The following is a 26,373-nucleotide window of genomic DNA, read 5'->3' as shown; positions in this document are numbered from 1 at the left end:
AGGTCGCGCTCACTAAGGAAGGAGTGACATGGACAAAGCACCAGGACTAAGGTCACCCCTTCGACCGACACGGCATACGTCTAAGCCAACCACCATGCAGGGATAAAGTGTTGCTTGGACAATTTCATAGGGCAAGGAGGGGATCATTCACCTTTTCAAGTGTGGACTGTCTATCTTCTATGAGGATCGGGCAAGAGAACCGTAGCAAAATCAACCTTTTCCCCCGTCGAGTTCCCCATGCTTCTCATTTCCTCCTAAGGTGCCGCAGACGGCATCTCGCCAGGTCGGTTCTTGATCCGCGGCCGTGTACGTCTCGGTCCCTTCTTTGATGACTCCATGGATGACTCCTTATTTAAAATCTAAAAGGTAACATAATAAATTTTCACAGTGAAAGATAACTCTAGTACTGAATTAAAATATTACAATAGACACTGAGAGTAAATTCGCTAGAGATCTTACCATGTTGGCTTATGAAATGAGACTGAAAAACATTATAAATTATATATATGCAAACCATATTAGTAGATCTTTTCTTTACATTCAAATCAAGAAGAAAGACCACAGGCCACCGGGTAAGAAAGCAACATTTGATAAAATACATGAAGACTTTCGTGAATGTTGCCTGCTATATTTCTGAAAAGCTTTTCCATTTTCAAGTTATAGATTGATAGCTTGCATACATTACAGTGTGGAAGCCTTGCAAGAAGTTGTACTGGAATCTACGTAGTATACACAAGATAATAATTTAAAATATATTTCGGCACTTTGATGTATACAATGGTTTAAAACTGAAAGTGCAAGAACTAAAAAGTTATCAATATATACATGAAACAGGGAAGTGCTTAGGGATACTTTCAGGACGTGATTTTGAATGGTCGAACTGAATGTTGCGATGGTCTGCTTCCTGTTTATTTTTTAGAGGTGACCTAAAATAATTCTTGAACCATAACTATGAAGGATGCATTTTAAACCATCAGTAATACCATTGGCAGAACACATCCTTTAAAAGTTCAATTCTAATAAAATATACAATTAAAAAGAAATAAACAGGAGATCTGCAACACTGTAAACTGAAATGAAATACTGAGGTCCACCAGGCAGTAACCTGAATGCTAATATCTATCAAAGTGAAAGAACATAAATGCAAACAATATTAATGTTATACAAAGAAGTCATCTGTTAGTTCCGTTTGAGCAAGCAAACTCTAAAAAAATGATGCAAGAAGATCAACTAAAAACAAAGAGAGGAACTCTCACATAGTTTTCAGAGTGAAAGATAACTCTAGTACTGAATTAAAATATTACAATAGACACTAAGAGTAAATTCGCTAGAGATCTTACCATGTTGGCTTATGAAATGAGACTGGAAAAACATTATAAATTATATATATGCAAACCATATTAGTAGATCTTTTCTTTACATTCAAACTGAAGAAGAAAGACCACAGACCACCGGGTAAGAAAGCAACATTTGATAAAATACATGAAGACTTTCATGAATGTTGCATGCTATATTTCGAAAAGCTTTTCCATTTTCATGTTACTGATTGATAGATTGGATAGATTACAGTTTGGAATACTTGCAAGTAGCTGTACTGGAAGCTACGTAGTATACTCTAAAAAAAGGATGCAAGAAGATCAACTAAAAACAGAGAGAGGAACTCTCACATAGGATCAGATGAAGCAAACATAATTAACTAAAAACTCTGATCATACATTGGAGCATGCACATTTTCCTGGATAAAATGCCTTCAAACTTCCCCACTGTTTATTCCCAGCAAGGAATGTGCAAAACAGCGATAGAAATTCATAAATATAGACATAAGGAAAAAGAACCCAAGTGGAAAAGAGAAGATCTCACCTAAGCTAAATGATTCGCATGTTGTGAGCCATCCTCCAGCAACACGTAGACAAGCGGTGAATGCCATGGGGCTTGCCTGCGGTCAGTGTTGGACCTCAGCCTGCGATATTGGACTCACATCATATTATATTCTTCTTACCGAGGAGAACAGGAAAATAAAGCAGTGTTTTTTTGTTAGGCATATTTTTTTCATCCTAATCCTCATATTGTTCCTACTGAAGTAGGCATAACAAAATCTAAAGCTAAAAGGTGTCTACTATATTATTCCTAATCAGATTTAAACCTAAATCTGAACCTAAACCTAGCAAATATCTGCACAATAGAAAATGAAATTTAAGCAGCAAACTAAAGCCACAAATAACTATTTTAAGTTTATTACATCCGATGAAATGGTATAGTAATTTTTAAAAGAAAACGTTCATTGATTTATTCTCTACTTTCTTTTGCTAAAAGGTGGAAGATAGAAAAATCAAGAATCGGTGATGTGGCGAAAGCCTAAATACACATTATAGGACAAACGAAACAAAGCATGTGGCTGCTCCTTAAGAGACAAAAGTAAGGAGCAATAATTTATGAACTGAAGACCTTTGCATGGAGGATCAGCCACACCAAATTTGCCGCTCCAGCCTCTTATGCGGCAAGCGGCCTCCATGATGTTCCTTCCTAAGCCAAATTTATATTAGAAAACTGGAATCAGACATAAGAATCAAGAGGGCAAAGAGAGAGGGGCACCTAATATGGATTTTCCGTGGGTTGCTTTATAAAGGGAGGAATCCAATGAAGAAGGCATCACTATGAATTAACACGGCCAGATGGACCTTCAAAGTATATACATATGTCTCAACTCGTCTTATCATGGTACCAAGAAGCACACTGGGGCATTCTCTGCATGGTAAGTAACAACATAAATAGTTTTAGTCACCAAGAGCTGTTTACAAGTGGCATTTCAATTGCTCACTCACATGCATATCTATGCTTGCAAATATTCATCTTTTGTGTAACAAAATCTTAAAATCACAAGAAAATTTCTGGTTTTGTGCCACAAGAGAGATGCATTAGTGCCACAAGAGAGATTCATCTTTAAATAACCGATTATTTAGGGAAATTTAAAAAGATAGGCATGCATTAGTGCCACAAGAGAGATGCAGTTGCTTTTGTGCAAAAAAACGCATATATAAAATAGAACATCTTGGGAAAGACCTACTGATTATGCTTGATGAACCATGATTTACATGAAATATTAATATCATAGTAATGGTAAGATTATCTAAGGGAAATTTAAAAGTGAGGCAAAAATAAATTAATGGCACAACCGGATTGATTTGCCCCTTTCAGATGGCCTGGTTGAGAGGGTAGTCTTTCAATATTTATAGGAGAAACAAGTTCAAAAAGAAATTGACGGTAGAAGCTCTAAAAATGCAGACCATGCAAGGAAGAACATAAACTTCTACAGCTACAAATCCAATCAGGAAACGTCAATGACTATGTTAAAACTTGTATGTTACTCTAGAACCAAAACAGGCCAGAATAGCCAGCTTATCACTGCATGAAAGATAATCATACGACATGGTTTCATGAAAATAACACTTGATACTTTTATGAGAGAGCATCAGATTATTTAATTATAGAAGTTCAATTATCCAAGTGAGAGTGATCTTACAATTTAAAATATGACCGACGATGCTGAATAAGAAACAGAGGCAAAATACGCAATGACAAAAGGAAGACACAAGTTCATGATGTGCATCTGCAAAAAGTTTTCTGCATATCGACAACACTCCCGACCAGATATCCAAAAAAGTGCAACATACGCTGAGAGTCTCAGTTAAGCAAATTTATAATATCGGTAAACGTCATCTAACAGTAATGTACTCTTAAAGATGATAACAACAAAAAAGACTACCCCGTGCTAGATAAACAACTGTCAGTAATGTAACGGTGGACATGCTCTAATATGATTAAGGAAAATATTACATTGTCATGGCATGACCGGCCATATTTCAAGATTTCATCTGCAAAGATAGTTTCCTTATCACCCATGAGATGTTGACATTAATGTCAATCTACGATTTAAAAGTGCAGTATATGAAATTAAATGTTAGGAAGCTTAGCGGTTGCTTGCTTTTCAGCGCATCAACTTAATCAAGGATAATGACCAGATGCATCTAAAAAAGGGAAGTAGATACTACTTGTTGTATGGTAATTACTTGACCGGTCATGAATCACGCATGTACACTTACTTTGCATTATGATCTTCATTCTATATATCTTGATCCAGTGACCATCCTCATCAACTTGACAAATGCAAATGATCTTCAGAGTTTGGAAAGAGATCAGTAGAGCTTAACCATACTTTCTACAGAAACAACGGACATATTATGGATCACTCCAACATGTTTGACTACAAACCTCTATGAGTAAACACCAGCCCTTTAGGGAAAAACATCGGTAAGCCTCTCGAAATACAAATAATCCAATAATAAATAAGTTTATGTCCGAACTGCAACCAATCACTGAACCAAACAACTGATCAAGCATTGATACTGTACATCATCAAGCTCAATATAGCACTCACTATTGGTGAGAGAAACGGAAAAAATGGTACAAACAACTATTTAGTTGCATCTAAATGTAAATTTTATGCCCTAGGCGAGATACTGAAATGCATATACTTGCTCTCCATCTACGACATATCAATACCTAATTAGAATACAAATGCATTATTATATACCATTTACACCGCCAAAATGGCAGTAGAAGCGTAGAATCTGGTATATATATGTTGAGCTCATCAATCGAATCAAGTAAATGACAAAAAGAGTAGTAGCTAGTGTACGAATCCAAAGCATTGTGTGGGTGAGATGATGTACAACCTAACAGCTAGAAACAATGCCGGCAAATCCCGAGACTTAAGTGATAGTCCTAGAAACAATATAAGAAAAACAAGTTCAGAATAAGTTAGAGAGCACAAATTCAGTTTCTTTTGTACCATCAGACACGAAGACAGAACCACGGTATCTGGAAACAGAGAATGAAGCATGGTGTCAGCTCACAAATAGTAGGAAATTTAAACAACAAATGACGCTCCACTTAGGTAAGCCATGCTTGCAGCCTCTGTCGCTAGCTTATACACTTAACTCTGTCAGCTGTAACAGAGTTGGTTAATAGAATCTGTAACATTCAACAATACCAACTAAATGATCTCTTATGAAGAAAGAAAAATTCAGGTAGCATTTCTGTGAATAGATAGGAGAGCAGCAGAGTCAAAATAACGGAATGGAAGAACAAATGATAAATCAGGTGAAATAATTTCAAGTAATATTGGTTTTAAGTACTAAAAAGTTCAAACCCTGATGAGCAAACCACTCAAGAATTGATGGAAGGGAGATGATGACCAGAAATATTGCATGCAATAAGTGGTTGAGCCCCATGTGCATTAAACATCCTAAAGCAAAAGCATACATGGAAATAAACATTACACACGGTAAAGGGAACCCCGGGATGTAAAGTTGTAGATTGATTTAAATGCCATCATGTTCTTGACTAAAGCGTACACTACGAACAATTATTTTGAACATGAATAAATCAGCATGGTAAAGGGAACCCCGGGATGTAGCCTATAAGAATGGTGGCTTCACATGTAAAGTTGTAGATTGATTTAAATGGGTGGACATTGCCTTTCTTTCGTTTTATTCACTATCTTTCTGTGGCGAATCCGAGACACTATGTTGATCATTAGTTGTATTCAGTTCAGTGGGAGGAAAAGCAACCAGAAAAGGTAAATTTGTGCATAAAATGATATGCAACAGTGTTAAGAGAGGCGAGGGGAACTGAAGCAAGAATGTATTTATTTCCATATACAGACTACAGAGCCAAAAGAAAGCAAACCTTCGGAGTAGAAGAAAGCGGTGCACGGCAAGGACAGGCGAACAACCAATCCTAGCAAATCTTCAGGCTGTGAAACAAAGTACAAACTCAAATTCGCAAATCATCAAGCTGTGAAATAGAGAACAATCTCATATTAGCAACACAGAGGACACTCATATTAGAAAATAATCAGGCTCATATTATACATTATAAAGATAAAGACTAAATTCCAGAAGAAGCAATATTGGCTAGCAAAAAGAGACCCGTTAGACAAAATTCTTCTTATGCCTGCATCCTTTTTTTCAATAGACTACTCTGCTATACTGTATTGATTAGTTGTCATAGAAATATGTGTGCTCCTATCATCAGGTTTCCACGAATGTTGTTTGTTTACCATAAACTTTAAAGCCATGTCAGATTGCAAGCTATTTACGTAAAACTGAATTCACCACTCACCTGCAGCTAAGCATAATAAAACCAATCTACAATAGTAATAAATTATTTTCTGGAAGAACTAATGCAATCCTTATGTATAGAAATCATGCCAAAGTAATAAAATAGAGTAGGCATTCTGCATTCACCTAGGATCAACCACTAAATTATAATGCACCAAAGGTCTTTGGTCGTTGTCACCTTCGTCGTAGGAATCTTCCGCCACCCAAATACAACATTCCAAGCCGCGGCTGCACATCTACAAAGCGAGAAATAAAACTTTACCATCTTAGAGAAGAATTGAATCAAACATTTACATAATGCAAGAGCTAGAGTAAATAAACAATTAGTAACAGGCTACTATTTCATATAAAAACAGATCCAGGGATCAAAATAAGAAAAATCATTACTGGAAAGTTATTACCACTAAGATTGTACTGGCAAAGATCATACGAAAATGCCACTTACCAATAAAGAATAGACACCTACATGTGACCTGCTTGAGGCCTCTATTGGAGGCATTGCTGCTGTCTGTCATCTAACCTACAGACCATGTGAAATTATATCCATGACAAACATACATCAGATCCATGTATTAAACTTGAATTCAGATAGACACACATCTAACAGTATCCCACAACGGCAACAACACACACACACCAAGCAGAACACAGCAGATCCATGTGTTCCTTCATCTTGCAAAGAAGACACACGCATCGACAAGCATCAAAGAAGACACGTACATCGTGCAAAAGTAGCCCACAACGACAAGAACACAAGCACAATACCCGCATCCAATCGACGAGAGACAAAGAAAGGAAGCAGGAACTCACTTGCCTAACGGGGACGAAAAGGCGCTGAGAAGGAGGGGCATGGGCGTCGTGCGTGTCGCCGCCGCCGCTGGTGGACGAGCTGCACGCGCGTGGTGCGCTCCCGCGGCTCGTTGCCTTTCTCTGCACCACCAACCGCCGCGGGGAGATGAAAGGAAGTCACGAGCGAGGACTCCGCTGGCGCCGCCGGGGCCCTCCTCCGGAACCTGCTCCTGCAGTGCCTCCTCTCGTCCGCCACGGCAGCCGTCCCGTCCGGCCCCGTCTGCTCTCCCCGCAGCTCGCCTCCAGCAGAGGATGCGCAGGAGGCCGCCGGCGTCGGGAGGCGCGAGCAGGTCGCGGCGGCCAAGGGCGCCGTGCGCAGCCGATGGCGCCGCCGCACGGAAGCCCGCCTGCGTGCGGTCTCCCGTCCGTCTCCATGCCGGGGAGAGCGGCGCGCCACCATTGGAGAGGAGGAGAGAGGAGAAACGGGGATTGGGTGGAAATGAGGCCCGGGGATTGGAGGAGCGATCTAGGGTTTCACCCGTGCCCTGTGGAGAGGAAAAACAAGGCGACTGAAGGAACGGGCGTGTCCGCCTCTCGTCATCGGGGCCCGCACATGGCCGGTCCCACGCGTCATGGAGCCTTTCCGAAGCCGAAGGAGTGAGAAACATTTTGACCGATCCAACGGCTGTGGTGAAAAGTGGGATAGTAGATTTACTGTGCAGAGGCAAACGTGTGACCCAGATTGATTTGCCCCTTTGGATGGGCTGGTTGGCCGGGTACTCTAGCATCATTTATAGGAGAAATTATTATGGTGAGAAGCGGCATCTTCAGTACTAACACCAGAAATTGCTCTTTCATAATAAAATTTAATAAAGTAGGTTTAATTTCATAGAATGCTGCTTCAGGAGCAGGTGAAGCAATAGGTGTAAAAATAAAATCATTGTTGTTGTTGGTGCTAGTAAGGTTACACAACTTAGTATTTTCAGCAGAACCCATTTTAGCAAAATTAAAACTAAGCAACATAAATAACAGCTATAATAAAAACTATTTTTTTATGTTTTTGATATAAAGACAACTCTAACAGAAAATAATTTTTTTATATTTTTAATATAATAAAGCAAACAAGAGAAAATAAAATAAACAAAGCAAAACTAAAACAAAGTAAAGAGATGGGAGATGAGATACTCCTTTTTGCATAAATCCTCTTTCTCCCCGGCAACGGCGCTAGAAAATCTTGATGGTGCTCCGGTTATGGCGCTGACAATCTTGCTAAGCTTTGTTGTGGAAGCGGTTGGAAAACCCCAAGAGGAAGGTGTGATGAGCACAACAACAAGTTTTCCCTCTGTATGAAACCAATGTTTAATCGAGAAGTAGGAGAAAGGCGTGACTTCTGAAGGTGTTACTAGCTGACAAGTGGCAGGGCGCACTGCCGGCGTCAGCAACAACGTGGAATCTGCACACAACACAACCAATTGCTAAACTTGCAGTGAGGTTGTCAATCTCACCGGTTTGCTGAACACAAAGGATTAGATGTATCGAGTGAAAATATATGTTTGCAGTAATTAAAGAGAACAAGAATTGCAGTAAGTAAAAGAGCAAGATTGCAGGGGTTGAATTTATCAGTGGAAAGTAAAGGACCGGGTCCACAGTTCAATAGAGGTGTCTCTCCAAAAAGATAAATAGTATGTTGGGTGAATAAATTACAGCTGGGCAATTAACAGAATATCGACCATACATGACAAGATGATTACTATGATTTTCGTTTGGGCATTACAACATAATACATAACCGTAATCCAATTGCATCTATGACTAATAATCCACCTCCCGGTTATCGTCCGAACCCCTTTCAGTATTAAGTTGCAAGCAATATATTATCGCATTAAGCAATGTGTGTAAAGTAAACAATAAAATTACCCTCGGATAAAACATTGTTGTTTTCTCCCTAGTAGCAACAACATATCTTCAATCTTAGCAGTTATTGTCACTCTTCCAGAAAACTAGAGGCATGAACCTACTGTCGAGCATAAATACCCCCTCTTGGAGTCACAAGCATCTACTTGGCCAGAGTATCTACTTGCAACAGAGAGCATACAAGATCACAAATAACACATGCCATGAATATATAATCGACCTCAACATAGTATACAATATTTATCAGATCCCAACAAACACAACATGTAGGCTTACATAAGGATGATCTTGATCATGTAGGGCAGCTCACACGATCTATATATGAAGCACAAATTGGAGAAGACAATCATCTAGCTATTGCTATGGACCCATAGTCCATGGATGAACTACTCACACGTCACTTCGGAGGTTGGCATGGTGATGTAGATGTCTCTGGCGATGATTTCCTCCTCCGGCGATTTGGGAGCGATGTCGATGCCGGCCACCGTCGTCGAGACGCCGACAAGCGGTGCAGAAGCATAGGACGCGGCCCCGCGCTTTAGCGCTGTGCTTTTGCGGCCTCGTAGCAGAGTTGGAGGACGTCGTCGCCGACACTATTGTCCTCTCGCCGTGGCGAGACCTCCCGCCGTCAGCAGCTTCGCCAGAGGTGAGCTCTCGTGCACCGTATTTCTAGGCCGAAAGTCGGCCGGGACGACCATTTCCTGCAGGTCCCTACAGACGCATTGGATGGCCTCCGCCTGCGAGGTGTTCGATGAAATGGGCGATCTAATTTTTTTCCCATTTCATCTGTAGATCATGGACAACGACGACGAGTACTTCTTCAAGAACTTCATCGACACATCGTCAAACGAGGAGTCTGACGACGACTTTCTCACGGAGGTAGCGCTAATCATCCACGAGCACAATGTCTCGCAGATCCTCGTGTACCGGGGTCCTTGCCGGGGCGCGCGACCGCCTTGGACCGCAAAAGAGAACGCGGCCACGACCAGCTCTTCTACGACTACTTCTACCGCAAGGCATTGTTCACGCTGGTCATGTTTCGCTGTAGTTTTCGGATGTCCAGATCGTTGTTTACCCGGATAATGGATGGCGTCAAGGTATACGACAACTACTTCTTTGCCAAAGTGGATGCAATTGGCAAGGTAGACCTCTATTCGTATCAGAAATGCACGGCAGCGATTAGGATGCTCGCATATGATGTTGCCGGTGATTTCGTAGATGAGTACATGCGCATGAGAGAGTCGAGCTGCTTGGAAGCGATGTACAAGTTCTGCAGAGCAGTGACCGGTGTGTTCGGTGAAGAATATATGCGGCAACCAAATGCAGAGGACACAACCCATCTCTTATCAATCAACGCTTCCAAGGGATTTCCCGAGATGCTTGGCAACATAGACTGCATGCACTGGGAGTGGAAGAACTGCCCCTTTGGTTGGCAGGGGGCATACATCGGCCATTCTGAGGGGTGCACAGTGATTCTTGAAGCTGTTGCTTCACATGACACATGGATTTGGCACTCATTCTTCGGAATGGCCGGCTCGCACAATGATATCAATGTGCTGCAGCGCTCTCTGGTGTTTGATAGGCTAACGCATGGCCAGTCCCCTGACGTGGATTTTGAGATCAATGTCCACCACTACAACAAGGGGTACTACCTTGCTGATGGTATCTATCCACCTTGAGCTACACTCGTGAAGATAATCCGACGTCCCAACTCAGAGCAGGAGGCAAGGTTTGCCAAAGAGCTAGAGGTAGCCCGGAAAGATGTCGAGCGGGCGTTTGGTATCCTCCAAGCTCGCTGGGCTATCGTCAGACACCCTGTTAGAGTCTGGAGTGTGCAAACTATGTGGGAGGTGATGATCGCTTGCATAATCATGCATAACATGATTGTTGAGGTAGAGCGGGATGATTCACTGTTTGATAATGAGTGGGATGGCCAGGGAGAGTTGGTTACTCCTCAATGTGGTCTGGCATCATTCCAGGATATCTTTCATGTGCACCATGAAATTCTGGATCAAGCTGTAGACAACCAGCTCCAGGCTGATTTGGTTGAGCACGCGTGTGCGCATGTTGACAACAATGCTGCAAACAACAACAATGAAGAAAATCCCGAAGGAAACAATGCCTAGTCCATTTGTATCATTTTACATTTTCATTTGAATAATACTACTTTATCATTGAGTACGTGGACAATAATCTTATGTAATAAATCTTGAACATTTAAACTTATTTGTATATATTTTTATGATTTTTTAGCTTTGATAGTGAATTTAAAGGGAAATACCAACTTCTATGGCACGACCCAAATCTGGCCGCGTTGGACGCAGCGCGCGACCCAAAGAGACACGCGAAAGCGGGACTTTGTGCGCGTGTCCGCCCGGCCACCCAAATAAACGGACGGTCCAACACGTCCGTTTAGATCCTCACGTTTGGCAGATGTCGTGAACAACCATGTTCCTAACCACGCAAGCTCAGATTTGCCCCATTTATGTGGACAATTTTATGAGCAGAACGCGGTGAACTCAAGAGTGGCGTGTGTGCACAAGTCTCTGATCTCTTTGCCTCGAGCGACACAAGAAGAGACGGACGGGGTAGGGTTCGGCCGAAGCGGCCACGCCTACCATTACAGAGAGAGAGAGAGCACCACACCGCAACTTTAGACAGTCCACCCGCCGCCCCGCCCCCGCGCCTCCAAAACCCTCTCCTCTCCTCTCCTCTCCTCACCCCCCGCCACCTAGGGTTCGCGCCGCGCCGCCGCGCCGCCGCAGCCATGGGTTCCTCGCTCCCGCCCAAGGAGGCCAACCTCTTCAAAGTCATCGTTGTAAGCCCCCCCCCCCCCCCCCCCCCCCCCCCCCCCCCCCCCCCCCGCTACTCCAATCGATCTGTTCGTGTCCGGCCTCCGAATCCGCTGCTCCCTGGCCGCGCCCCGCTCGATTCGCCAGTCCGGCGATTCGTGATGTTCTGCGGGAGTGGCCGTACCCAGCGGTTTCGCTGTCTAGGTGATTGCTCGGGTCGTCAGGCTGGTATCTGAAGCTTTGATTTGCGAGGGTTGGATCAGTAGGGAATCTGTAGCTTGGGAGAACGGTGGTTCCGCCAGTATAGCGCCTGGCAGCTGCTTCACGGCTGAGGTCGAGCTTTCCTTCGTTCACGAGGCCGACTTTCTCGAATTTGCTGGTGCTAAAAGCTAAAGATATCGCGTCTTCTCGACCTTATTGACATCTATAGTTGAATCATCGTAATGAATCGTGTGCCATAAGTCAGTGGGGGACCTGCATCTTCAATATTGCCCCATTAGCATTGAGCGATATCCAGAGTTTGGGACTCGGAGTTCTACTACGTGGGCATGTTGAAGTTTCTGTCTATGTTAACACGAGTACTAACTATGCAGGAGGTGGAATAATGTAATAGATACAACTTTTGATTACTTTGTAGGAGCCTGGTTTTCTTGTTCAACATTTTGGTTGATGACCGGAGCATAGATAATGCTCTTTTACAACTGTTGAAGCTACATAATTTGCTCTTTTAGAGTGTGCTACTTTTGAGTCTTGCACGACTCTATGCTTAATAGCATCAGTGCATCTATTTGGCTGTGGCATGATGGTTTCCCCCCTCTTAACGTTCCGTACCCCCAAGTTTTCTGATTTCATTACGTTTGTGTATGCAGAAATCATATGAAACTAAGCAGTACAAGAAAGGGCTGAAGGCTGCAGATTCCATATTAAAAAAGTTTCCTGATCATGGAGGTTAGCATTTGATTTTGTTTTAACTTCTACTGTTGTTTTCTTTCTCCCTGCAGCCTTGTCTTACCACATAACTACTTTCTCTTGTTCCTTGTAGAAACTTTGTCGATGAAAGGTTTGACACTAAATTGCATGGACCGGAAATCTGAAGCATACGAGCTTGTTCGACGTGGCTTGAAGGTTCCTTCTTAATTTGTACAAGGGATTTTTGGCCCTAATTTTGTTTTGTGATCATTATGACAGTACAACTAAAATGTATCGATCTGCACCTAACTTTTGCAGAATGATCTGAAGAGTCATGTGTGCTGGCATGTCTACGGGTTGCTTTACAGATCAGACAGGGAATACAGGGAAGCTATAAAATGCTACAGAAATGCTTTGAGGATCGATCCAGATAACATTGAAATTTTACGTGACTTGTCACTTCTCCAGGTTGGTACGATAAACCATTGTATTTCCCCCCTGTTTTCTTCATAAACAACTTTTGCTTAATTTGCCTAAGTGAACTTTGCTGCCTAACATATGGCTGCATCCATCTTTACTTATTTCTCATGTAATGTTGCATCTATTTTTCATCATAGACTTGGCTCATAAGCATTTGTAGATGTTTGGACTCCCAAGCATTTGATTTTGGAGGAAAATAATATAACTAACTTTGTATGCCGAAATATTTTGTTACTAGTGTTGGTAACATTACCTAACACTCCCTAAGAAATTCTGTTTGATTTTACCATTCCAATGCTTTCAAAATGTTTTATACTTGTCTGTTATTCAAAGTAATTTGTGTAAGTGATCCAAGTGTTATAAATGGTTTTCTGCCTTCTAATAAACCGATCTTATTTTTCTGTTTTCACAGGCACAAATGAGGGACTTATCTGGCTTTGTTGAGACTAGACAACAGCTTTTGACATTAAAGCCAAATCACCGCATGAACTGGATTGGCTTTGCTGTAGCTCATCATTTGAGTTCCAAGTACGCCACTTTCTTTGGTAGTGGTCAATTTAGATCAATCAATACGACTTATATGAGCATTTGAGCAAAGAAATAAGATCTTGATCTCATGCTCAATTTATATGCTAAACATGGAATGGTAAAACTCAAGTACCAGGCGGTACTGTTCAGAACCTCTGTCAAATTCTTAACAAGACCTTGTGTGATATGCCTAATTCAGCAGTAAATAAGTGTGGACTTGACTAAAAGCTCATGGCTTCACATATCATGTCAGTTGTTATTGGATTGCTTCCGCAACAATGGCATAACTAATGAACCGAATGCCACTTTGTATTTTTTGGCAGGCTAGTATTTGTTCTTGTCTTATCTCTGTGCTATGTCAGTTGTGAGGGTTTTCTCGTTTTCTTATTCAGATGCTGCTTGCTGTTTCATATATGGCAAGATGTAACCTTTATGATGCCAAAACCTCATCACTAACACCGTCGTTTCTTTCACCTACTTGTAGTTCTTCCAAGGCAATAGAAGTACTGGAGGCCTATGAGGGGACACTGGAAGATGACTATCCTCCGGAAAATGAGCGATATGAACACGGTGAAATGCTTTTGTATAAGGTGCCTACAACTTCTCTCACTTTTCTCGGTTGGAATTGCAGTACGAGTAACAATGTTGTCAGTATCTGCTTGCAACTTTATTGAACACAGTGAACTCTAACCTTAATTCACAGCAGATCAGATATCTCTAGGGATCAAATATGTTTTTCATGTCATGGTTTGGTTAGTATAACTACATGTAATAGCTGACATAGTGCTGTTAGCATAATATTTGGAAAGTTTATAAGCATTCCGCAATCTTGACACTAGCTTGCTGGCCATCTCTTGTTTGAGCATTGCTTATGTTTTTGCTGCCTTCTTAATTTTATGCCATTTTAATTGTGTTCTTACGTTGCTATAGACTTATTGTTGTTTTGGTGTGACTTCTGTTCTGTGTGCAGTATCAGTTCTATTGCTTTAGCTCCACTTTCATTCTCGATAAAGTTTGTGGTTTCTAAATCAGTCAAGTGATATTTAGTGGGATTTCTTACTTCAACGCATGCTGCTGTAAATGGTCGAGCTTCAGTTGTCACTATATTTATGAACATTTAGATTGGACATATGAAGTTGAGTTGTGTAGTCTAAAAACCATCCTTCATATTATATACTATTACCATCCTCCATGAATAAAATAAAATAGCTGGTCAAAGTTGTGCTGTGGGCTTTGTATTAATTTTTCAAATTTCACTTGTTTGTGACTAGAGGAAGTACATGGTTTCAGTGTGCGGTATAATTATCTGTCTTCGATCTTGCCCTGCTACACCTTTAGTTCGATAGATACTTAATGCTACTTTAGAATTAACTCGCATTGTTTCTTGCTATTCATTATCATGCTATTATGGTTTTGCAGATATCGTTGCTTGAGGAATGTGGGATGCTGGACAGAGCCCTCGAGGAGATGCACAAAATGGAGAGCAAAATTGTAAGTGTTATCTTTCCATGTGTAAAAGAAAAAAATAGAACTACTGTATAACATGTTGTCTTCTTAAATTTCGTCTACCAGGTTGACAAGCTATCATTCAGAGAACAAATGGCCTGCATTTTATTGAAACTTCGCCGTTTTGAGGAGGCTGAGAAAATATATAGGTCCCTCCTTTTTATGAATCCTGATAACTACAAGTAAGATGCTTACACTCATCCTTAAGCTTGCATTCGTTGGTAATTTTTGTCTATGTACTTTTGCTGTTACTTTCTTTACATATTATGTTTGTCTTTCATCAGATTAGATACGTGCCTGTATTTTATGTACTATAATCATTCAGAGGGTAACTGTTTTTATGCACTATTATTCTTTAACCAACTTAGGCATTTTATCAGTTGGTACAAACCTAGAAGCTTTGGTGAATTATCGCCTTTTCATATATGTGACCTGGCTAGAATTTTATTGCAGTTAGATGAAGCTAGGAAACTTTATCCAATCGGCATTTTGACCATCTAAGCTACTTGTATTCTGAGCTGGTTACGATCATCTGCCTCCACATGCACAATTTCTGTGTGGCAAAACTTTGCAAATCCTAGCCCCTTTAGGCTTGAGTGGCGGTGTGGTTAATGCTCCCAGTGGTATTTCAATCTCCCTCTAACAGCATGAAGTTATAAACAGCCACACGTTTGGGATTAGAAAGGGAGGTGTTGCAAAGTTTGACCTAAAATATGATGTCAACTTGATTCTGGAACTCATTTGTATGCTAGTAGAAATACTGTACCTCCTTACATCTTGTGCAAGGTTCTAGCTGGCATGGTAAACCTACTTCTGATACTCTGGATTTAATTTCACCCTGTTCTGCTCAGGTATTTGATAGCCTTGCAGAAGTGCCTTGGACTTTACTCTGAGAATGGTCAATACTCGGCTGATGATGTTGAAAGGCTAAGTGCATTATATAAATCACTTAAGGAAGAATATAGTTGGTCATCAGCTGTTAAGGTAAACCATCATAACTTGTAATTTCATTTGCATTTGATATTATTTTGGTTCTTTCGAGTATCCATGGTTGAGACCTTTGAGGCACAACAAAAATACCAAAGATGTAGGCATATTTTATTTCCTTTTATATTTGATGAGATTTAGTTTGTTCTATACGCAAAGTCAAAATTTGTTCTATACGCAAATTCGAAATTTGTTTATATACTGACTGTAGGTCGGTCATATACTCAAGAACCGGCAAATCTAACTTTTCCCGTGCCTTCTTTGCAACAGCGCATACCTCTTGATTTCCTGGAAGGTGATAAATTCCAGGAGGCAGCAGATAATTATGTCAGACCTCTATTAACCAAGGTAATTATAGTAATTTTGAACTGACAGTTTGTTAGTACCTGAAAGGTGTGTGGGACATTTCACCTTAAGATTTTTGGGGCTTACTGGGCAGCATGCTGTTACTTATTGTTATAATTGATCGTATTGTGCCACATATCTTGTAGGGAGTACCGTCACTTTTCTCTGATTTAAGCCCGCTTTATGAGCACCCTGGGAAGGTAACACAAGTTGGAGTAGTCAACAGCATTTATTTTTTCTTATTTTACTGTTCGTGTTACAAGTCAGAGGTGCATTTACCGGACAAGTCTGAATCTCATTAATAGGCAAACATATTGGAGCAATTGTTTCTTAAGCTAGAAGACTCAATTAGGACTTCTGGATGCTTTCCTGGAAGGTAATCCTTTGTCCCTGGCCATTATTTTCCGATATACCACCTCCATTTCAATGAATAAGGCATATATTTTTTTTTGAAAAGTCAAACCATCTAAGGTTTGACCAAGTATTTACAAAAAATCATTAACATGCAAAATTAAAAATAAAAAATATCATTAGATACATCATGAAATATATGTTCATATGATATCTATATGATATCATATTTGTTGATAGATTTTTCTAAAAGTTTGATCAAACTTTGCTTAGATTGACTTAAAAAAAAGCGTCATTCATTCGAATGGGGGTAGTATCATGTATTCTTGTATCCCAATCAATCTGGAACTTTATATTTATTGGTTGACACCTTTATTGGCCAAATCTTCGTGTCAGGTTGTAATTTCTTAACATCCAACCGAGACATTTTCTCTTTGCGGCAACTAATTGAACACTTGGTAGCATATCAAGATATTTATGTGCTTCTACTGCAATATCAGCTTTCTTATCTTCTGCTCTTCTTTATTTTGCGTCCTTCAAAATGCACGAAATAATGAGGTAGAATGCAGTGGCATCATTTCAATGTTTCCTATACAAGGAACAGTGATACTCACTTGCTTCATATGACAGAATAATGAGACACCAAAGTTGTATCGTGGAAATATCCCACTGCAAAGTGTTGATGCTATTGGAAGTCATACACAGCTCTGTGATGTGATGCTGCACGTCTTAACTTGAAAGTGCTTTACAATTGTGTTTCTCTTTCCAAGCATGCTTGTGCTTAAAAAAATGCTACTACCTCCGTCCCAAGGAATAAGGCGCACACGTATTTCAAGACGAACTTTGACCATAAAAATTGTGGAACAAAATCTTGATTAAATTATATGTAATTAGTATCATTGGATTCGTATTGAAAAACACTTTCTAATGATGCTAATTTCATACAAACAATCTTTATATATTTAAAGTATTTTTTGGTCAAACGAAAAGCACGTAAAACGAGGGCGCCTTATTCCTTGAATCGGAGGTAGTACCTATTATACTCCTTAAAATGCAGTCAATGTGTTACCACTAACAGTTGTTATATGAGCTGCTTGTTACTGTAATTTGACTTGATCTGCTAATCTAGCAACTTATTTCTTTTATCTGTTTCTTCTTGCAGTCCACAGATGGAACCCCCGTCCACGCTCATGTGGACTCTGTTGCTGGTTTCCCAGGTTAGCATTTGGTTTGAACACTTTATATATCTTTCGATGAACCACCGAGATACTTTAAATCTTTCAGTTGCATCATTGTGTTTTGTCACATGTCTTGATGCAGCACTATGACAGAAGGAGCCAGTATGATATTGCTCTAGATAAAATTGACGAGGCAATTTTGCACACACCAACTGTGATTGATTTGTACTCCATAAAGGTACCCCCTCTCTGTGCGCGCATGTGAAAAAGCTTTATCACCATCTCTTAATTATATGGTTCTCTGTGAATCTCACAATTATTTGGAACTAAACTTTACTTGTAGTTGATGGTTTCTTTCATTATGGCCACTAAATGCTAGTACATCTCTCTAATACAGGGTTAAAGTTTTACAATTATTTGGAAGTAAAATTTACTTAGTGGTTTCTCAGTGTGGTGCTGCTTGTACCATATGCTAGTGCGTTACTGCTGATAGAGACATAGAGTAGACTATATCGTAGTTTTTCCACCACTGTTGCACTGCTGTTTCAGGCTTTGGGTACATAACCAGCAAGGTTCTGTTGTATTTCCTAATAAGTTGTGCTCCCTCCGTCTAGTTTTATATGACGTGTTGTTTTTTTGAAGGTTCACTCGTTTTTTGGTGTATCTAGTCTAATTTTTAGTGTGTAGATTCACTCTTTTGATTCCATCTAGTTTTAAATATGTCTAATTTTAAATATTTTTAAAACATCTTACTTTACTGCACGGAGGGAGTATTTCCCAAGAAGTAAAATTATTTACCTTTGTTAACCATCTTTTGTCTTGCCTAATCTGCACCTTTTCTTCCTCCAGTTATCAATCTTCCACTTATATTTTATTGCTCTTATTCCTCCTTTAAATAACTGTAACTAAATTTACTCAGTTTCACTGTACATTGTGTTGAATTGACCATGTTTTACTAATTTAGATGGCATATTTCTTTGTTAATAACCATGCTTGCACATACTTCTATTTCAGGGGAATATATTGCAACATGCTGGCAATTTCTCTGCAGCTGCAGCATTAGCAAATGAAGCTAGGTCCATGGACCTTGCTGATCGTTATTTAAATAGTGAATGTGTAATGCAGATGCTTCAAGCTGATCAGGTATGATTCAGTTAAAGACACAACTATGTTTGTTGCTGATGTTTGGTTTCAGTAGAAGCGAATCGTTTTGGTATTACATTGTGTTTGTCGGCGAACATCCCATGGATGTGAACAGTACACCAACTCCTTATTTTTCGCCTTGTGAAGGTCGGGCTTGCTGAGAAGACTGCTGTTTTGTTTACAAAAGACGGAGACCAGCACAATAATCTCCATGACATGCAGTGCATGTGGTACGTGCCCCCCTCCCCCCCCCCCCCCCCCTCGACATCACCATTTTTCAAGATTTTTTTCAGTCTAACTCGGTGGTTTCTTTTAAGGTATGAGCTTGCTTCTGGTGAGAGTTATTTTCGGCAAGGTGATCTTGGCAGGGCTCTTAAAAACTTCCTGTCTGTTGAAAAGCATTACACCGATATGACTGAAGATCAATTTGACTTCCATTCATATTGCTTACGCAAAATGACACTACGGGCGTACGTCTCTATGCTGAAGTTTCAAGATCGTTTGCATGCTCATGAATATTTTCACAAGGCTGCTGCAGGAGCTATCAGGTAATGATTACTATTGTTCTTTTCTGTTGATTATTTTGTACTTCTGTTCAGGAAGTTTAGTAAAGCTATCGTCACAAATTGTAGGTGTTACATGAAATTACATGATTCTCCATCGAAATCATCCGCTGAGGAGAATGATGAGATGTCAAAACTGCCAGCTGCTCAGAGGAAGAAGTTGAGGCAAAAGCAAAAGAAGGCAGAAGCTCGTGCTAAAAGGGTAACCTCCACACACTTTCTTTCAGATCTGTTAACTACACACTTAGTTTCAGATCTATTACTAAAAGCCTGTCTTATGTTGCCCTTAAATCTCTCCAGGAGGCTGAAGAGAAACAAGAGGATGAAACAACTTCATCCAACAGTACGAAATCTGGGAAGAAACAACAATCAAGACCGGTTGATTTGGATCCACATGGTGAAAAACTGGTCCAGGTATTATTTTTCTAAGCCATCAGTTGTACACTCATTGTAGTGCTGCTCTTCAAGAACACCAGATTTGATCTTCTAGGCCAATGAATAATTTTCATTTCTTTTATGCAAGGATTTGTATAGTGTGAGCTGTTCATCCAAATATTCTCATGCTGGTTATGTGTTTCTGTTCGCAGGTTGAAGATCCACTCACAGAAGCCACGAAATATCTGAAGCTTTTGCAGAACAATTCGTCAGATTCATTAGAAACCCATTTACTTTCGTTTGAACTTAACATGAGAAAGCAAAAGGTTTTACTCGCTTTTCAGGTATGTCTGTTACTATCGACCTCAGTATTTTTGGGATATTCGAGTCTCCTGTTCTTTCCTTTTCATGTGTTGGGAATAATCTTGACCATTAAGATTTTAGTTTGCCTGATCATATTTGATAGAACCTCTATTGCTTTGATAGGTTGGTACTAAATTTTTTGACATCTTATTTCTTTATGATGAAGTATTTGTCAGAATGTTCTATCAACTTATGTATTGTAATTTTACCAACACAAAAAAACATATGGATATCTACAATTAGTATGCTATGTAGTATATTTGTGTTTTCCTAATATATAAGATTCTATAACATTGCCGAATGAATTGATTTTTCATCCTGGCAACACCATTGTAAACCAGTATTCTTAACTTTCAAGTGCGGTGCATATGTCAATATATCATTACAGGAGTACTTGTTTCGCCATTGTATAGCCAAGCTGTTATTGCCTTTGTAGTGTAGTTGGGGTTTCGGAAAACGAAATCCAGGTGAAATCCGCGAAATAAATGAGTTCTGCATAGTGCTTTATTTCAAAATAGACGTTGTTCTGTTCATTGGGACGTTTCCCAATATACGGTTGTACATCAACATGTTAGTTAGTATCGTAATATTGCAGACCTTTATGGCAAATCTACTACTCCCTCCTATCCATAATAAGTGTCGAAGCTTTAGTTCAATTTGTTCCAAATTTGAACTAAAGCCCCGACACTTATTATGGATCGGAGGGAGTACTATTACTTTAATCATAGCAATAATCTTAAAATAGTGGTAAAAAGAGTTAACATAGTATATATATGCAAACAGAATTGTCTACTTATGAACTGATGTTGTAGTGTATTTATAAATTAGAAATAGATATATTATTTTAATCTGGTGTAATAGTTTTCTTAGTACTCTTTATCTATCTATTGTTACAGGCAGTTAAACAGCTCATTAGATTGGACGAAAATAGTCCAGACAGTCACCGATGTTTGGTAAGTATCCAAAAGTACACATCGCACTTAGATTGTTCTATAAGAAGTATATGGAACATCATAAATTTATGTTTCATTGTGTACTTATTAATTATTAAAATTTATGTATAACTGCATTAACAATATTTTAGACTCCAGAGGTCAGGGTTTGGCGTCATACTAATCTAAATTCTGTTGGCCTGACGTTGGCACCACGAGTTTGACATATTTGTGTAGAAAGTATGCTAGCTCAGATTTTGGTTTCATTGTCAGCACAGAATTAGGCCTACACATTGGGTGCACTATAAATTGATCAGCCTTTTTATACTCGAAATTTCCCCCCTGGTTTGGAAGGAATCAGTTGATGAGCTGAAACTTGTATATAGTAATGCCCTGTAAGGAATGGCTATTGAGCTACAGGATTCATTATTGTTTTAATGCTTAAATTCTTTCCGGATTACATAGCTAAATGAAAGTTACCAAGTATTTTTCGTTGTGACCAAGTTCATCAACTAGAAATGAAATCCCTCTAGGAACTGGGTGTTCATGTCACTATCCATGACAAAGTTGTTACTTTTTGGCTTCTAATCTGATCAGGTTGCTCTTTTTTGATAATTCTGTACTCCCTCCGATCCGGAAAATGTGTCGGAACGTGCTATTTGCAGAAAAAACCCCGTGATTTTCTTTCCTTCAGCCCGCACTCCACCGCATTGAACACACGCAGGCACGCAGCAGCTCACCCGCACCCTCTTCTTCCCCATCACATCCGCGGATCCGCCTGAGTCACCCCCGCCGGCCCCCGCCTGAGCCATCCTCCCGTCAGCCCCCGCCTGTCCCACCCAAGCCACCCTCCCGCCGGTCGTCGCCTTCATGCAAGGAATCAAGCTCGCGGCGCGTCTGCCTGTACAAAATCGATCTCCGGTAGGGACAAAATCGACCGGCACGGACGGAATTGGTAGCGTTTTGGACGGCAAAAGCGAGAAGGTGAGGCGGCTCAATGCGCAGCGGCTCGTGCGTGCCGGCGACGGCCTCGAGAGGCCCCAGCATCGGAGAATTTTCCGCGGCGTCAGAGGGCGTCGGGCGGCGGCGGGACCTCGATTGCGGCCAGGAACAGCGGCGTGCGGTCCAGGAGGAGGGCAGCGAGGGTGGCGGGCGTCCTTGCGGTGGATCAGCGTTAAGACTCCACGAATCTGGCATTTGAGGCTACCTTTTCCTGATTCCCTGGATTTGCTACGCCTTGGAGCGTTCTTGTTGTGCTTCTTTCTGTGAATTTAGCTGAATTTAGAAGGTGATAATTGTAAAACGTAATTATACTATGGTGCTGGACACTTTTTTCGGATCGGAGGGAGTAATACTTTCTGAGAATTACTCTTAGTATGTTCGTAGTGTATATTTAAATATAACACTTCTATAATTTTAGCAAATGCAATATATCAAAATGTATACATATTATCCAGATTTCATTTGTATTTTATCATTGAGCTAAGCAGTTCTTTAGTAAACCTGTTCTTTATTTATTTACTGCTTGATCTTTCCTTCTGCAGATAAGATTCTTCCACAAGATAAACAGTCTTCCTGCCCCAGGAACTGATTCTGAAAAATTAATTTGGAACGTTCTGGAAGCTGAACGACCAGATCTAAGGTTCTAAGCTACTGATTGATTTTATCAGTATGCACTTGCTTCAGTATTTGACTAGCGTGTCCTTGCAGGCAATTACATGGAAAATCTCTTGTTGAAGTAAATAGTAACTTTCTTGAAAAGCACAATGGTAATTATATATATATACATATTTGGTTTATGGACCTTTTTTTTACTCAGTAATCTTACTTATCCAAATCTCTCTTTGCTAGCTTCTTTGACACACAGAGCAGCAGCAGCTGAAATGATGTACCTCTTGGAGCCAGATAAGAAGTTGCAGGCTATTAAATTAATTGAGGACTCAACAAATAACACAGCGTCAGGGTAAAGATAGAGCCTCTGATTTCGTTCACTTGCTATGCAAATTGTATTTATTTAATATTTGTACTTTATGCAGAAACGGTGTGGTTGGTCCCATTAAGGAATGGGGCATTCAAGATTGTATTAATGTTCATAAATTGCTGGATACTATTTTAGCTGAACATGATGTTGCGAACAGTAAGTTTCAATATGGCATCCCCAACTTGTTTATTGTACTCCATCCGATTCATATTAATTGACTCAACTTTGTCTAGACACAGATGTATGTAGTCAACAAATGCGTCTAGATACATCTGCATCTAGACAAAGTTGAGTCAATTAATTTGGATCGGAGGAAGTACATTTCATTGATGTTTTCCTTCTGCTGCTTTCGTGATGTTGCCATTGCATATCTGTCCACTGGGTGCAGTATCCTGCTGTCACTAATGTTATGTACTGCTTCTGAGGTCTGATGGCGTGCCTCATGCTGTGGGTACACCATCAGTTTACAGAAAATGATTATATGTATATCATGATGGAACAGTATTGTGGTTGTTGAACTGAATAGCTCATAAAAAACTGACAACATATGGCACACTATTGAACTGCGCTGGTCCCTGGCCTGGCTAGGTACCTTTATATTGGGCCTGTTTATTATATATTGTCACGATTAACCTCGCTGTTTCTGCAGGGTGGAAGGTACGCTGCGCTGAATACTTCCCATGCTCAACCTACTTTGAAGGTGCCAGGAGTGCTACGTCATATATTGCTGACAGTAGTTTTGAGAGTTCAACAGAAAATGGAAATGTGCTAAACCCAGAAGCAAAAATCAAAGAGGGCGATGCGGGCACCTTGAATGGAACTGTGCACATTGTGGATGACCTGAGCAACCTTAGCATGAGGTAAACACGCCAACATGTCGCAGCCTGGTTGCAGCTGGAAGAGAACATATTTTAGAACTGGAGCCAGTGCCCAATTAACCAAGTGCACAACAGAATATCTGAATGAGGTGTTTCGAGCGCAGGGATCGACTTCTCGATGCATTCATTTGAAGAGTAAATTATTAATTGGCAGCTGAGATCTTTCAATCTCCGGTGATTATCTCAGTTCCAGCTTGTACCTTTTCGCTGTCATGTTGTCTGGTGAAAGGTCAAACCTTTTACCCCAGTTACAATGAGGCTTTGCCATGGTTTGTTGCCAGGCAGCATCAGGATGTTATGATTCTTTTGCCGAAGCCTATCTTGAATTTGTTGCCTTGTTGGTTCTTTTTGTCGCAGAGTGCCACCTGAGCACTTGTTGGACTACAACATTTTTGGCATAATACAGTTACTCTCAAATTTTTGTGAACCGTGAACTTGTTATTTGCAGTAGTTGGATGTATTGGGGGTTGCTCTACCCCCTGCGGTTGCAACCTTTGTCCCCATAGTTGTAAATTAGTCAAGTTGGTTCTGGACATAGATATTCTATTTCGGTCTGTCCAGACAAATAATGATCAATGTTAACTGAGTTTTTTTGTACCACATGTATCTGTTACTGAATACCAATTGATCAGTTGCTTATTTATTTGCCGGTGTTATCGTGTGATCAATTTATGTTGACGCTGAACATTATTTGCCCAAACTGGTGTTGGTGACATTTTATTATTACATACAAATAAATAATGACAGCTTGTACGTAATTGCTATATATATTTTCACCACCAGACAAGGAAGGTCTGGTCCAGTATTTAGCCAGGGATTAGTTTCTGGACTAGTCAGCAAGAAAGCTCGCCTAGCCAAGTAATCAGGCAAAATGACGCTAGACTATCTCCAGTCGGGGTCAGGAGTGGTAAAGACAAGATACGTTTTGACCAGAAAAGCCCGTGCTCGATTGTTAGGAGCCCCTAAAACGGGGTCATGAGTGGTAAAGACAAGATACGTTTTGACCAGAAAAGCCTGTGCGAGCGCACAGGCTTCTTCGGTACAAAGGAATTAGACGATTCAAATGAAGTTTTTTTTGTAACGTATCAATAAGATAAAGCCATGCTATGGGTTGTTTCAGGCCCTAAATAAACGCATACACTTAAAAAATCCGTCGGGCAAGCGGATTCGTATCTCTTACAACCCACACAATTTTAATGTGATATGTTGTTTGTGTGTGGTACCTTTGTATTCTAGGTGGTTAACTCTGATTTATTCATTACAGACCGGACAAGGAAAGAGACTGAGGTTTCAATGTGTCTATTGGCTAGCACCGTGAAGAGCATTCCAAACAAAAATCTTTACTTTTCATAGAATTTTCATTTGCCATCCATCTACAATGTGTTGGTGGTCATGAAGACGAAGTCCTCCTTCCTATTTTTCAGAGCAACATGCTCCTTGAGCTTGATCTTAGTGTTCTGATTCTCCAACATCTCATTGCAACTTGCGTCACTCTTGATAGCATAGGCGGCACTACCCGATGTGACCTCTTCTTCTTCTCTACCCTCATTTCATACGGCACCTACAACCACATCCTTGCTTCAATCGGCAATAATTTCATGAAGGGTGTCATCGTTGTTGTAACATTGCACACAAAATCCGGCCTTGAGTCCACTTCCATATGCGCAGAAGAACATTGTCGGCGGTCACGTACCTCTTCGTAAGCATCGAAGCCACTAGCCATCATTCTGTCGACATGTTGCTAGCGCTCGGCATGCCGGTAGTACCAAACGAGCGATAGCGCGTCTCTTTGAGCCGCAGGGGGCGCCACCAAGTCGACGTAGGGCAGTTGAGGTCGAGGTTCGCTGCCCCACTGGACACATCTTGACAGGGATCGTTGATGCTCGGCGAAAACATGGCGTTATGATTGAACCCACCATGCTCACAATTGTCAAATTCTGGAGGGGGCGAGTACTTGGGGGAGAACCTTGTGCGTGGAGTCTTGCCGTTGCCTTCTATGAAGTAGCCCAGGGTTGATGGCGATGAGCCCCTTGAGTGTATGAACGACAAAACACTCCATATGGTGGCAACACCCGGCCTAAACCCTTGGCAAGCGGATACACGGAGCGCTAGAACCTTCTTTAGCTCTAGTTTATGCCGCTGCTTCGATTCTTCGCCGTCGGGTAGTCCCGTCGGATG

The 26,373-nt window shown here is 40.7% G+C and overlaps 1 protein-coding gene and 2 long non-coding RNA genes across 3 annotated transcripts; 1 reads left to right on the top strand and 2 right to left on the bottom strand.

The window, feature by feature from the left end:
* Positions 1 to 239: 239 nt before the first annotated feature.
* LOC127342958 (uncharacterized) lies at positions 240 to 2,670 on the bottom strand. Its single transcript, XR_011754170.1, has 3 exons — positions 2,593 to 2,670; positions 1,861 to 1,960; positions 240 to 359 (listed from the first exon to the last, which is right to left on the bottom strand). It is a non-coding gene; the product is annotated as an uncharacterized lncRNA (long non-coding RNA).
* A 3,694-nt stretch (positions 2,671 to 6,364) lies between these two features.
* LOC127338469 (uncharacterized) lies at positions 6,365 to 7,244 on the bottom strand. Its single transcript, XR_007874374.2, has 3 exons — positions 6,993 to 7,244; positions 6,628 to 6,702; positions 6,365 to 6,418 (listed from the first exon to the last, which is right to left on the bottom strand). It is a non-coding gene; the product is annotated as an uncharacterized lncRNA (long non-coding RNA).
* A 4,293-nt stretch (positions 7,245 to 11,537) lies between these two features.
* Positions 11,538 to 24,838, top strand: LOC127342957 (N-terminal acetyltransferase A complex auxiliary subunit NAA15). Its single transcript, XM_051369022.2, has 26 exons — positions 11,538 to 11,702; positions 12,546 to 12,624; positions 12,719 to 12,801; positions 12,904 to 13,053; positions 13,478 to 13,593; positions 14,078 to 14,183; positions 15,013 to 15,084; positions 15,166 to 15,281; positions 15,951 to 16,083; positions 16,357 to 16,434; positions 16,578 to 16,631; positions 16,737 to 16,807; positions 17,945 to 17,999; positions 18,103 to 18,198; positions 18,975 to 19,103; positions 19,251 to 19,333; positions 19,421 to 19,651; positions 19,736 to 19,868; positions 19,967 to 20,080; positions 20,254 to 20,385; positions 21,301 to 21,357; positions 22,881 to 22,978; positions 23,047 to 23,105; positions 23,188 to 23,299; positions 23,373 to 23,473; positions 23,967 to 24,838. The coding sequence occupies exons 1-26, from the start codon at positions 11,652 to 11,654 to the stop codon at positions 24,179 to 24,181; spliced, it is 2,724 nt and encodes a 907-aa protein (XP_051224982.1). The 5' UTR covers positions 11,538 to 11,651; the 3' UTR covers positions 24,182 to 24,838.
* Positions 24,839 to 26,373: the final 1,535 nt, after the last annotated feature.

Source organism: Lolium perenne, chromosome 3 (assembly GCF_019359855.2).
Source record: "Lolium perenne isolate Kyuss_39 chromosome 3, Kyuss_2.0, whole genome shotgun sequence".
NCBI lineage: Eukaryota > Viridiplantae > Streptophyta > Magnoliopsida > Poales > Poaceae > Lolium > Lolium perenne.
Note: the sequence above shows the minus strand (reverse complement) of the source record. Positions and strands in the feature narration are given on the sequence as shown.